General features: G+C 40.6%; 2 protein-coding genes across 7 annotated transcripts in view; one reads left to right on the top strand and one right to left on the bottom strand.

The window, feature by feature from the left end:
- LOC126001437 (ribonuclease 4-like) overlaps positions 1-13,944 on the top strand; it is a 150,994-nt gene that overhangs the window by 74,526 nt on the left and 62,524 nt on the right. The window lies entirely within an intron of this gene.
- Positions 2,702-13,944, bottom strand: part of LOC126001426 (ribonuclease pancreatic-like) — a 459,609-nt gene continuing 448,366 nt past the window's right edge. For 4 of the 5 annotated variants that reach the window (XM_049768691.1, XM_049768689.1, XM_049768687.1 and 1 more), the window contains exon 2: positions 2,702-3,373. In XM_049768691.1, the coding sequence (XP_049624648.1) occupies positions 2,893-3,363 (471 nt within the window). In that variant the 5' untranslated portion in view covers positions 3,364-3,373 and the 3' untranslated portion in view covers positions 2,702-2,892. Of the gene's footprint in view, positions 3,374-4,274; positions 4,329-13,944 lie in introns of those variants that run through there. The other variant, XM_049768690.1, reaches the window with a different exon arrangement.

The following is a 13,944-nucleotide window of genomic DNA, read 5'->3' as shown; positions in this document are numbered from 1 at the left end:
CATAGATTGACACATTGTAGAACTTATATAACAGCTGATTAAAAGCTGGATTTTTTTTTAGTTCTCTGAACTTGGGAAGTGCCAAGAGTAACATGAACCAGGGAATAAAATAAAATAATTAAGAGCTGATTGAGTCAATCCTTTCACAACAGAAGGGAAGTTATGGGCAAGAGGTGAGCCCACTCCCATGCCAGTTATACTGATAAACTGGGAGACAGAAAACAAGTGACCTCAGGGAGATATCATGCCTTTAAATCATTTAGAGAAAGAGGGGGACATTTAGTCTTTAGTGGCAGAGAGAATAAGGTTGGCAAGACACCAGGATACTAGGGATCTAGTCCCAGCTGAGTCACCAACTAGCAGTGAGTGATAAACAAGTTGTTGAGCCTTTCTAAGACTCCAGTTGCTGTTCTTTTGCCAAAGTCAAAGGTTTCATCAGATCAGAAATGACCAATGGATGACCACATCCCCCTTGTCTCTTCTTATAAAGACTATGTTCAACCATGCTGGTTTAGAAGGTTTTCTACAGGGGAATAGAAAGACACTTGCCTTGCATGTGCCAGAACTAGGTTTGATCCTTGGCATCAAGTAAGGGTTCCCTGAGTACCACCAAGAGAAATTCCTGAGTGAAGAGCCAGAAGTAACCTCTGAGCATATCTGGGTATGAATTAAAAAAATTTTTTTGTTTGTTTTTTTTTGTTTTGTTTTGGCTTTTGGGTCACACCCGGCAACACTCAGGGGTTACTCCTGGCTCAATGCTCAGAAATTGCTCCTGGCAGGCTCGGGGGACCATATGGGATGCCGGGATTCGAACCACCGACCTTCTGCATGCAAGGCAACGCCTTACCTCCATGCTATCTCTCCGGGGCCCCAGAATTAAAAATTTTTTAAGAAAAATTTTCTGGGGCTGGAACGATAAAATACCGGTAGGGCATTTGCCTTGTATACAGTTGACTGGGGATGGACTCAGGTCAATTCCCTGCATCCCACATAGTCCCCCAGCCTGCCAGGAGAGATTTCTGGGCACAGAGCCAGGAGTGACCCCTGAGCACCACCAGGTGTGGCCCCCAAAAACAACAAAAAATGATTTTCTACAACTTTCCTAGATAACATTTACAATTAAAATTGGTGCACACATCCTGGCATCTTGATCTCCCTAAATTAGATGATATCTAGGTCCTTCTTTTTTCTTGGTTTTTGGGTCACACCTGGCAGCGCTCAGGGGTTACTCCTGGCTCTATGCTCAAAAATCGCTCTTGGCAGGCTCAGGGGAACAAATGGGATGCCGGGATTCGAACCACTGTCCTTCTGCATGAAAGGCAAACACCTTACCTCCATGCTATCTCTCCGGCCCCTCAGGTCTCTTCTGGCTCTGATGGGTAAATTGCAACTTACCTAGTAGTTGATGACCATTGTTTCTATTTAGTTCAAAGCAGAAACAAAATCAGCTCCAAGGGCCTGAGTGAGAGCTCAGTGACTTAAGCCCCTGCCTTGGTGCAAGTATGAGACTGAGAGTTTAATCCCAGAGCTACACATGTGTGAACATGGTCCTTTGACTGCTCTGCTGTCTATGATCCCTGGTACTGAAAACAACTTCATGCTGTAAAATAGCAAGTGTGAGTGAGGGACCACAGGAAGGGTACAACCTCAGTGAGCACCATGATTCAAGAGATGTATGAACACATGGACTGGAAGTCCTTTGTGTGAACACAGCAGTGACTCCTAGCAAGCACCACAACCAGAGCATATATAAACACCACAGTTTGTGCATGTGACTCTTCTACCACCAGAGCAGAACTAAATGTGAGAACCTGGTGTGCTAGGAGTGTGACCCCTGTTCACAACAGTGCCAAAATGAAAAGGGGAGCATGGGAAATTCCAGAAAATTTCTATCATAATTCATTGACTTCTCTTCCCTACTCTGAGGTTATGCTATCTTTCCTCTGTGCTGATATTTTTGTGTTTGAACTTTCTTAATTCATACAACATGACAGTGTCCCGTGACAGTGTCACAGATAAGAACTCCTTTTCATCTAAAACAGTCATACTTAAAAGCTTTATTTTTGCAACAAGAAATCTACAGAAGGGGCTGCAGTGTTGGCGTAAGCGGTAAGGTGTCTGCCTTGCCCATACTAGCCTAGGACAGACAGCGGTTCAATCCCCTGGCATCCCATATGGTCCCCCAAACCAGGAGCTATTTCTGAGCTCATAACCAGGAGTAACCCCTGAGCATAACCAGGTGTGGCCCCCCAAAACACAAAATAAAACAAAACAAAATCTACAGGAGAAACCCGAGGGATAGTTCTGGGGTTAAGGCACAAGTCTTGTCATGTAGCTGACCCTACTTATATCTCTAGCACCACATGGTCCCTTAAGCAGCTCCAGAAATTCTGGACTGTGTTTTGCAGAAAAGTTTCATGGAGGTTCTGTTAATCTAAGCACTACTTGGGGTACCAAAAACAAAACAAAAATAGGCAAGAATAATATAATAAAGAATAAAATCTCTCTCTCTCTCTCTCTCTCTCTCTCTCTATATATATATATATATATATAGAGAGAGAGAGAGAGAGAGAGAGAGAGAAGAATATGGAACATAACTATTACATCTTCCGCCCAGCAAAACAAATAGATTTACAGCTTCACAAATTGCAGGGAAGTAATCACACATGAAGATCCTAAATGAGGACAGCTTCAGAGCGACAGCTGCAATTGTTTTATTTAAAGAAACAATGAATGGTTAACATGGGAACTGCTTCACAACCCACTCCTTAGCCCCTAAATCATATGGGACAAACAGTAGGCCAGGAAAACGTGTGTTTTGGATCAAAGCACTAACTAGAGTTATTTCCTTTCCAAGAACAAAAGGGGGAAGCGGGATCTTCCACTCTGACTTCAGTCTTCAGCCTCCAAACCATCAAAGTGGACAGGCAAGTACAGGTTGCCCTCACAGGCCACAGTGATGTGCCCCTCTTTCCGGATGGTCTGGTAAGCACAGTTGGCATCTCTGGCGCCTTTCTTCAGGCGACAGTTGGTGAGGTTCATGGTGGAGTTGCTTTTGTGGCAGTTGGGCTGCCCGTTCTTGCAGGGGATGCTTTGCTCACGGCAGACAGCCTGGATTGCTGGCAGGGGCTCGTGCACAAATGTGTTCACTGGCTTGCATCGTCCCTGTGTCATTTTCCTGCGCTTCATCATCAAATCGCAGTAGTTCGAGTTGCTGCTGGGGGAACCTTCGGAGTCCACGTGCTGTCTCTGGAATTTCTTGCTCCGAGATTCCTTGCCCAGGGAAGGCTGGACCCGCCCCAGCAGCAGCACCAGCAGCAGGACCAACAGGGGTGGAAAGATGAAGGACTTCTTCAGAACCATGGTGATCTTACTTGCCTGTAGGACTTACCTAGGAAAGAGAAAACGGAGGAAAAGCAGCCCCCGAGGATGAGAAACCCCACTCCCACTTCGGGTCTCCTTGGTCACATTCTACAACTCAGACAGATGCCTCTTATCCGCAATAATTTATAAGCTATTGCGTGTTAGAGAGATAATACAACAAGTAGAGTGCTTTCTATGTACCCAGCATATCTACTATTTCCCCAATATCCCCAAGCCCTGCCAAGAGTGGTCCACAGTATACCCTGAGCACTGTCAGGAATTATACCTGAGTGCAGAACCACTAAGGAGTAAATCCCAAGCCTTATTGGAAGTGGTCCAGAAAACAAAACATCCCCTAGTTCCCCCCAAAAGATTTACCATCAAAATCCTATATACACTTCAGAGCTATTATTGACTCTTACTTACTAGAAATAGCCCAATCTTCCTCTTAAGTTTTGGCTTCAGAACTAAACTAGCATCCTGCCAGGCTTTTCTTTTTGGTTGTTTTGTATTTCATCAAAAATACATATGAAAAAAGAAAAAATATTTTTACCAGTGCTCTGAAATATCCATAGAAAACCCTTTCAAATATACCATGATCCAAGTTATAACCACAAGATACCTCTGTGAATCCAGGATTAAGGCTGACAAGATCTCTGTTGTCCTCTAACAATAGAACAGCCCACTGCCTGGCATGGGCCTCCTAAACAGATGCCATTGTATTCTAAAGAACAGATGTTTCTTCCCTGGAGAGAAATATGGGGGGCTACTCTCTCTCCAGCTTCATGGGTTCTCTTTGTAGCCTAAATGCTAGCTGCACTGAGACCCTCAGCATATCTTCAGCTGATGTTTGTCAGGTTTTCTCTATGCTATGCTCATCTACTCTGGTTTTCTCTCTAATCCCCTGAGACCACTTAATTAGTTGCTTACCTGGTTCTTGAACTTAGTCCCAGGAAGAATAAAAGTCTTGCAATGAGTGGATCTGAGAGGTGTAGACTCTACAAGGATGACAAAGGGCTTGGTTTTCAAGTAGGAAAGGGTAGGAGGAGCTTCAGAGGTTTCCCTTCAGAAGAAAACAAAGGCTTTGAGAATGGGTGGGGGAATGTTCCAGGCCACCCTTTATCAGAGCTGCTGAGGAGAGTGAGTCATTGCCAGGGAAGCTTCTCTTAGCATTTGAATCTCATCTTTCTGCTGCTCTTCTCTTTTCACCAGGGGAAATGGAGAAAGTTATATAGCCCTTATGCCCTAATCCTTGATTCCTGGTTATCTCTTTGGAAGCCATTTGTACTGAATAACCCTTGCGCAAAGAAAACTGGAGAACTCAGTGATATCAGAAATAGCAAAGTACAAAGGGAAATAAGCAAAGCTATCTTAAACATCTAGCCTGCGTCAATTTTAATATCCTGCATTCCTCAGGCCAAAAACAAGATAAAGAATATGCCTGCGCACAGCCTTGGCTATAAGTGTATTACAAAGAAGGGGAAATCAGTCCTCACTGAACTTCCTTGTTTTAGTGTCCTTTCCCAGTGGTGGATGTGAAGGATGTGACTTATTTTACAGGCTATGATCCAGCTTCAAGTAGAAATCAGGCTGCTTGACTGACAAATACGTGTGTGTGTGTGTGTGTGTGTGTGTGTGTGTGTGTTTTAACAACATTTAGGGGAAATAAAAGGAGCATAGTCACTTTAAAGTAAAGAGTAGCCCAAAATGTTTGTAATGTTCTTAATTCAAAATTTTAGTCCTTAAAGATAGCAGAGAGGTGTAGGTGCTGCCTTCCATCCTGCTGACTCTTGTTCAAATCCCAGTACTGCCAGAAGTCACTCCTCAACATAGAACCAGAAACAGTCCTTGAGCACTGCTGGGTATGACCCAAACACTCCAGTAAAATGCACTAAAAAAAAGCAAAAACAAAACAAAACAAACAAACAAACAAACAAAACAAGTATCGGTAATAATGTTTTAAATTAAATTTTATACTTTCCAGTAAATGGAAATATATGTCATATGAAAATTTTATTCTTGTCTGTTGTTACCAGATCTTTGTGTGTGTGTGTGTGTGTGTGTGTGTGTGTGTGTGTGTGTTTGGTATTTTGGTTTTGGGGACACATCCAGCTGTGCTCAGGGGTTACTCCTGGCTCTGCACTCAAAAATCACTCCTGGCAAGCTTGGGGGACTATGGGGATGCCAGATATTGAACCAGGGTCTGTCCTGGGTCAGCAGCGTGCAAGGCGAATGCCCTACAGCTATACTATTCCTCTTGCCCCTGTTAACAGATCTATAAAGAAAACCAGCTTTGGCTTTAAAAAATTTAAGTTTTAAACATAGCTTTAAAGTCTTTGCTACTGTATTTAAATGGGCAAATGATATTGTTTTGTGGCAATTTGTTAAACCTTTTGTGAGACATTGTTTCTCAGAAATAAAAAAAAAATTTTTTTTTGTTTGTTTTTTGGGCCACACCCGGCATTGCTCAGGGGTTACTCCTGGCTGTCTGCTCAGAAATAGCTCCTGGTAGGCACGGGGGACCATATAGGACACCGGGATTCGAACCAACCACCTTTGGTCCTGGATCGGCTGCTTGCAAGGCAAACGCCGCTGTGCTATCTCGCCGGGTCCAGAAATCAAAATTTTAAGAAAATTATTTCTGTTTTGTTTTTGTTTTTTTTTTTGGTCACACCCAGCAGTGCTCAGGGGTCACTCCTGGCTTTATGCTCAGAAATCACTCCTGGCAGGCAGAGGGACCATATGGGATGCCGGGAGTCGAACCACCATCCTTCTGTATGCAAGGCAAATGCCCTATGTCCATGCTATCTCTCAGGCCCCGAAAATCATTTCTATTGGTAGAAAAGGAAAGTTAGGGGCCGGTGAGGTGGCGCTAGAGGTAAGGTGTTTGCCTTGCCAGCGCTAGCCAAGGAAAGACCTCAGTTCGATCCCTAGGCATCCCATATGGTCCACTCAAGCCAGGGGCAATTTCTGAGCGCTTAGCCAGAAGTAACCCCTGACCATCAAACGGGTGTGGTCCGAAAAAAAAAAAAAAAGAAAGGGAAAGTTAATATGGAAGGTCTTAGAAGAGCTCTGAAGATCTTTCATAATATTACTTTGTCCCTATAAATAATACATAAAAATAAAACTTATTTGGTATACTAAGGTTTTATGGAAAGTATTATCACAGAAAATATCCAAATATCTAATAATCTTACTATTATATAAATAATAATGTGAATATTCCAAAAATTACTAGAAAGTCCTGAAGACTCTTAAATGTTCTGGTTAATTCTGGATATTTCATCAACTTTTATGCCACATATTGAGGGGAGGTGGGAATTGTGCCTCACCCAGCAACGCTCAGGGATTACTCCTGGGTCTGCTTTCAGGAGTCCTTCCTGGCAGTCCTTCTTGCTTAGTGGACCATATGCAATACCATAGATCAACTTTGTGCAAGACAAGGGCTTTGATCTCCAGCCCCTTCATGTCACAATTTGATAACTCACTTGGGGCCAGAGCGATAGCACTGTGGGTAGGGCATTTGCATTGCACGAGGTCAACCCAGGTTGATTCCTGAGTGTAAAGTTGGGAGTAACCCTTGAGCACTGCCAGGTATGGCCCAAAAGCAAACAAAGAAAAAGAGAAGGGGCCACTATGACAGAAATGATTGGAAGTGATCACTCTGGACAAGGACTGGGAACTGAAAGGAAGTAAAATGATATGCATGATATCCCTTCAGTAACAGTATTGCAAACTACAGTGCCTAAAAGAAAAAAAAAGGAGGGGAGAGAGAAAGGAGAGAGAGAGGAGAGAGAAGAGAGAGAGAGAGGAGAGAGAAGAGAGGAGAGAAAGGAGAGAGAGAAAAGAGAAGAGAGAAGAGAAAAGAGGAGAGAGAAGAGAGAAAGTGTTTGCAATAGAGGCAGTGGGAGATGGGATGGTAACTGGGGATACTGATGATGGGAAACAACTACTAGTATACTAGTGAAGGGATGGATATTGAAATATTCTATGACTAAAACTCAATTATCAACAGCCTTTTTTGTTTTGTTTTGTTTTGTTCTTGGGCTACACCCAGCGTTACTCAGGGGTTTCCTGGCTCTGTACTCAGAAATCACTCCGGGAGGCATTGGGAAACCATATGGAATGTTGTGGATCGAACCTAGGTCTGCTGTGTGCAAGGCAAACATCTGACTCTCCTGTGCTACCGTTTTGGTCTCTCAATAGCTTTTTAACTCTGTATTTCAGTTATTTAACAAAAACATTTGCTTTTGTTTTTGGGTCACACCTGACAACATTCAAGGGTTACTTCTGGCTCTTCAGGCTCAGAACTCGCACCTGGCAGGCACTGGTGACCATAGGGTATGCCAGAAATCGAACCCAGATCAGTTGTGTGCAAGGCAAATGGTAGCCAGCCCCAACAAAAATATTTTTTAAGATTGTTTGCTAGTTTGTTTGCTTTGTTTAGTCTTTGGGCCACACCTGGCGGCACTCAGGGGTTACTCTTGGCTCTGTGCTCAAAAATCGCTCCTGGCATGCTAGGGGGACCATATGGGTTGCCTGGGATCGAAATTGGGTCCGTCCCAGGTCGGCAGTATGCAAGGCAAACACCCGAACGCTCTATCAGTCCAGCTTCTGTTTTGTTTTCGTTGTTGTTGTTTTGTTTTCAAATTTTCCTTTATTTAAAATTTTTATTGAGACACCTGAATTTACATACTTGTTTACAATGGGTTTTCAGGTATACAATTTTCCCTTCACCTTACTAAATCCAGATTCCCTTCCAGTTCACAACCTGGCTCTTTGAGAATATATTTCAAAGTTGAGTATTTCAGTTTGGACTCCATGCTTATAAGAGTGTTGATTCTGAGAATTTAGCTCTAGAGATTCTTCAACAGGACACTGAATGGGATCAAATGTCCCCGATCCTTGTTCTCTAACAAGGATCTTCTTGTCTCTTTAACAACTATTCAGTGAGAAGTGTCTCACAATTTTGAAATTTTTTTTATAATAGAATATAGTTGTATTCTTTTATCTGTTTTTGTATTAATTTGTTGGGATATCTCACACAATGTACAGACCTTCAAAACCACAGTACATTCTTGAGAAAAGATCCTGAAAAAGACAGACATGTTAGTGCTATCATGAGGTAATCTTTTTTTTTTTGAGTTGTTTGAAACAATTTCATTATTTGTATGTCTATATTCATAACATTGTTCACAATAGCAAAAACGTAAAATGAATCTAAATAACTACCGACATATGTCACTAACCCTTACACTCATTAAAAACCAGGGTGGTTACAGAGGGAAATTATGGTGGAGACTGGATGGGAGGAGTGAATACAGGGACATTTTAGTGAAATAATGCAGTATAATTTCAGTAGGGAGAGACTTAAGAATTACAACATAAAGAATTAATACGGGGCCGGAGAGATAGCATGGAGGTAAGGCGTTTGCCTCTCATGCAAAAGGTCATCGGTTCGAATCCCGGCGTCCCATATGGTCCCCCGTGCTCGCCAGGAGCGACTTCTGAGCATGGAGCCAGGAGTAACTCCTGAGCACTGCCGGGTGAGACCCAAAAAAAAAAAAAAAAAAAAAAAGAATTAATACATAGGGGCCGGCGAGGTGGTGCTAGAGGTAAGGTGTCTTACTAGCGCTAGCCAAGGAAAGGACCACGGTTCGATCCCCCGGTGTCCCATATGGTCCCCCCAAGCCAGGGGCAATTTCTGAGCGCGTAGCCAGGAGTAACCCCTGAGCATCTAACGGGTGAGGCCCCCCCCCAAAAAAAACAAAAAAACAAAAAAAAAGAATTAATACATAATACATCTAAATTCTTTATATTCCATGTTAAAGTAAATCAATCAAAAAACTAAAAGTAAGAATTAACAGCTATTATGTGCATGCATATGCATTATGCAGACAGATTTGTAAGAATTAGCTTAAGCTACCTATGTCTGTTATAGAAAAATAAAACTGAAATGATCTTCCCTGACTTTGTGCTCATTACTACATAAACAATATTATTTTATTGTTATAACTTTTTGTTCTTTCTTTCTTCCTTCCTTCCTTCCTACCTTCCTACCTTCCTTCCTTTCTTCCTTCTTTTTTTTAAATTTATATTTTGACCAAATTGGATTACAAATCTTTCATAGTAATTTTTTAGGACATAGTGATATTGATTATTTTGTTTTCTTAAAGATCTTTCTTTTGGTACTTTCCACAAAGAGCAGATTGAACTCAATATAAGACTTTTTTTTCTTCTTTTTTTATACTATTTTATTTTATTAAAAGCACTGTGATTAAAAAAGGTATTTATAGGTAGACATACAATGTTATAATACTTATCCTATCAACAGTGTCAATTTTCTCTACCAATTTTTACAGATCCCTCCCCCCAGCCCACCATCTTGACAAGGGTCTTTTTTAACCAGGCATCTTGGTGATTAAATTTTGGGTTTCATGATTTTAGTGTTGTTGACTCCATGGTTTTGGAGTTTAGTTCTATCATTCCTTAACATCACATATATACCTTTATCCTCTTGACCTCTGACCTCTATTGCTTCCCATATATATCCCCTCCTCCTCCATCCACTTGATTCTTTTCTTTTCCACCCTATACTCTGGGGCCAAGAGTGACCTAGTCATCTCCTCTTTAAACTATTGCATTCCCTCATCTAGGTATTCTAAATACCACATAGTAATTTTATTGTGTTTATTCTTCTTCTGATTTACTGAATTTACCATGAGATCTTTCAGTTTCATCCATGTTGCAGCAAATTGCATAATTTCATCATTCTTAGAGCTGACCAGTATTCCATGTGTATACATATACATATGTATATGTATATATATATATATATATATATATATATATGAAATCAACCAAGATATTCAAGGATAGGTAAGTATGTATATACTACATCTTCATGATCCACTTATCTATCTTTAAATATCTTGGTTGATTTCAAATATTAGCTATTGTACTGAGTGTGCATAAATGTGTGCATATGTCCTGTGTGCATATGTCATTTTGGATAAATGTTTTGTTCTGGGGATAGATATCAGAAAGTGAATTTACTGGGTCATATGGCAGCTCAATTTTAAGTTTACTGAGAACTATCCATACTGTTTTCTAAAGTGGTTGAACTACACAATATTCCCAAAGGATGAGAGTACCATTTTCAGTACATCCCACCAACACAGATAGTACCTAGTATTTTGAGATGTGCCATTTTCACTGGTGTAAGATGATTATCATTACCATATAAGGCCTTTTTTCTTATGCATTTTATTCTTTCCACAGGGCTGAACTACTTTCTTATGGATGTGAACATTAATGGCTTTTGTCTAAATAAAAATTGACCCCATTCACATGCTTAGAAACAGACACTCATAGAAAGAACTGTTTGCTCTTCTCCCACTCCTACCTTAATCCCTGATTAAAGACCAACAAGAAAAATATTAATTTTTAGCTTATTTTCCCATTAAATAATATATCTATGGGATTTTTTGTTTTCCTTTCTTTCATCATATTCAGCTGGGATCAAGGCATACCCCTAGCTCTGTCATCAGGGATCACTCCTGAAAGTATGCAGGGATGGGGTGCTGTGGAGAAAACCAGGTCAGCCACATACAAAGCAAGTGCCTTACCTGCTGTGCTGTCTCTCTGGACTAAATACAATTTACAAATTCCTTTCTTTTTCCTTTTTTTCCTCTTTATTTTGTTTTCTGTGAAAGGTGCTTAGGGGCTATTTTTAATTTAGTTCTCATGAGTGACCCCTGGTGGTACTTAGTGGAGCAGGCTGCCAGGATACAAGGCAGCCAGTTCTAAGATTGTATCTCCAGCCCACAAACACCTATATTTCTATGAAAAAATCACATGTCTTCATTGTAAACAAATTTTTGTTTTGTTGTTGGGTTACACCCAGATATACTAAGTATTTATTCCTATTATGTTCTCAAGAATCACCCCTCTAAGGGCTCAAGGTGGTGACAAGGATCAAAGTCTGCTGTGTTCAAGGCAAGCATTTTACCCATTGTACTATATCCCCAACTCATATATACATTTGAAGAAGTATAAAACTTGAATTATACACCTAAGTTTACATCAAGAATGACCATACTAATTCCATATATATAGTATGCAGATTTCTATAATAGTAAGAAATATAGTTCTGTCGTTGGCTTATCATCAGTTCATAGGAAAAGAGAAAGTTTCAGAAATCCAAACTTATCAGGGACCCAGAATTAGAAAAAAATCTGACAATAAGTTTATAATACATAATTAAATTCCATGCATTATTAATTTGGGAATAATTTATAGCTGCTATTTAAATTTTCAATATTTCTTTTTCTCTTTCCTTTTCCTTTTTGATTTTTGGTCCATATCGAGTAGTATGAAGGGACTACAGGGATTACTCTTGGCACTGGCTCTGAGTGATCAGGAATAACTCCTGGTGGTGTTAAGATCAAACCAGGGTCAGTCACAAACAAGATAAATTCATTAACCCCTAGACTACCTCAAAACCAGGGCACAAAGATTCTGAAGCCTGAAATTCTTTTTTTATTATTATTTTTTATTTTTTAAATATATATTTTATTTATGTAACATTATTATAGTTGGGTTACAGTCACAAACAGAACACCTCCCTTCACCAGTGTAACATTCCCCCTCCCAATATCCCCCTCCCCCCCTTTCCATTCCCTGCCTGTATTCGAGACAGGCATTCTACTACAGTTATTTCTTTTTAAGTTCAGTAAATTGTTTTTATTTACCTTAAAGAATAAGGATAAAAAAAGATAGTAAAGATGTGACAGTGGCGATCGTCATTGTTTGCATAGGCCCAGAAAAATATGAGAAAGTGGAAAAAAATCCTTGGCCTGATTAAAAGAAGGCCTCACCCCTGAAGTTTATTGGCATAAGACTGTCTCTGGGCTCCAAGCATACCAGGCTGTCCAACCCGAGTCATTCTCCGTGGTTCTGGTGATACTTCTTCACACTTTAGCTGTTGTTGGTAACAGATTCCTATATTTAAAGATTCTGAATTCTATGCATTTCTTTCATCAAAGTCAGGGTGATGTGGAGCATCCTCTAGTTTCAGCACACCATTAGATGCAGGGCAATCTGCCCTGCACACAGAAGCCTGACATTCTTACCCCAAATGAATCAATATTATAATATGGCACCATTCATTTTTGCAAAGGCATACTAAAAAAAGGGGGGCAATTTTATGTATAGAAACAAGCTCTTATCTACAAGAGATAAGAACCAATACATTTTATAATACAAGGGTGCCTCCCATCCTGAACATGTATGTGTCATGTGGACCCAACTTAGATTCCATGTGACCTGGCAGTGACTGTTCAATCCTGAAACCTAGACCTCAGACATAGAAATGACACCGATGTGTATATACAAGATATTGACTTAGTGAGGCCTGCTTGTATCATCCACAACTGAGTAGAAAGATGCCTGGCAGCATAAAAAGACCTTGGGGAGAGAAAAAGAGCATATACAGAGTCTGTAGTGGTTCTCATGACAGTATGTTTCAAGGGCGAAGAAATCCAAAATCTCTTAGGCTTCAACAGCTTCCTATCTTAAGCATCCATAATAATAAGAAACCATCTTCTTCGCTCCACACTAATCATGGAAATAACTTGAAGCCACTGAATCTTCTCAAATAGACTGTTGGAGGCTGATACCTTTGGTGTCTTCTTAAAATAGAAATAGGTTGATTCCTTTATTTATTTATTTTTTGCCTGAAGAGCACAGCAGTTCAAAGCCATACCCAATACACTCCTTCATAAAAATACCCAGATCCACATTTAATCTCATAAAGAATAATTAGTAGCTGAATATTCCCAGGTAGAACCAGTCTACAGACTGAAAATTCTGTGGTGTTCTCAAAATAGAGGCAGGTAGATTCCCACATATTCTCCTGACACTAGAAAACCTAGCAGCTTCCATCCACACCACCATCTTGTTTGCAGAGAAACTACCCAGTTAGACAAACAACTAATCACAAAAAGAACACGATACTTCCTAAGCTTCCCAAATAGATTGGTCTAGGTTAACAGTTCTGGAGCCTTTTTGGAATGGGAGCAAGCAAATTTTCCTTTATGCCTGAAGGCACAGCAGCTTGAAGCCACACACAACACCCCCTGACATAGAAATAGTCCAGCTCCATAACAGAACCTCATCAAACTGCCAAGCCACCAAAACATTCCAGTGCTATAGCTACTAGACTTTTTATATGTAGCCTCATGGCTGTTGTTAGGGTTCAGAGTTGAAAGATGAGACCACAAAATTGGAGTAAAGCAAAATAAAACTTTATTCAGTCAGCAGGTCAGAGCCATCTCCCAGAGGAGACACTCATGCCCAAGGTCACAAGCCAGTTTATATAGGGAGGTGATATAGGGAGGTACTAATTTCTGGTGATTTTTAAAATGATTGGGTGTTGTCTAGGGTACCTGCCTACTTCTTCTGTGTGTCCTTTATGAATAGGCTACATTGTATGACTAACTAGCTCAGGGTGGTATTAATGGAAACTTAGGCTTGAGCAAGAGAAGTCTAATATGTGGTTTACAACATGTGGTCCTTACA

This window comes from Suncus etruscus, chromosome 2, assembly GCF_024139225.1.
Source record: "Suncus etruscus isolate mSunEtr1 chromosome 2, mSunEtr1.pri.cur, whole genome shotgun sequence".
NCBI lineage: Eukaryota > Metazoa > Chordata > Mammalia > Eulipotyphla > Soricidae > Suncus > Suncus etruscus.
Note: the sequence above shows the minus strand (reverse complement) of the source record. Positions and strands in the feature narration are given on the sequence as shown.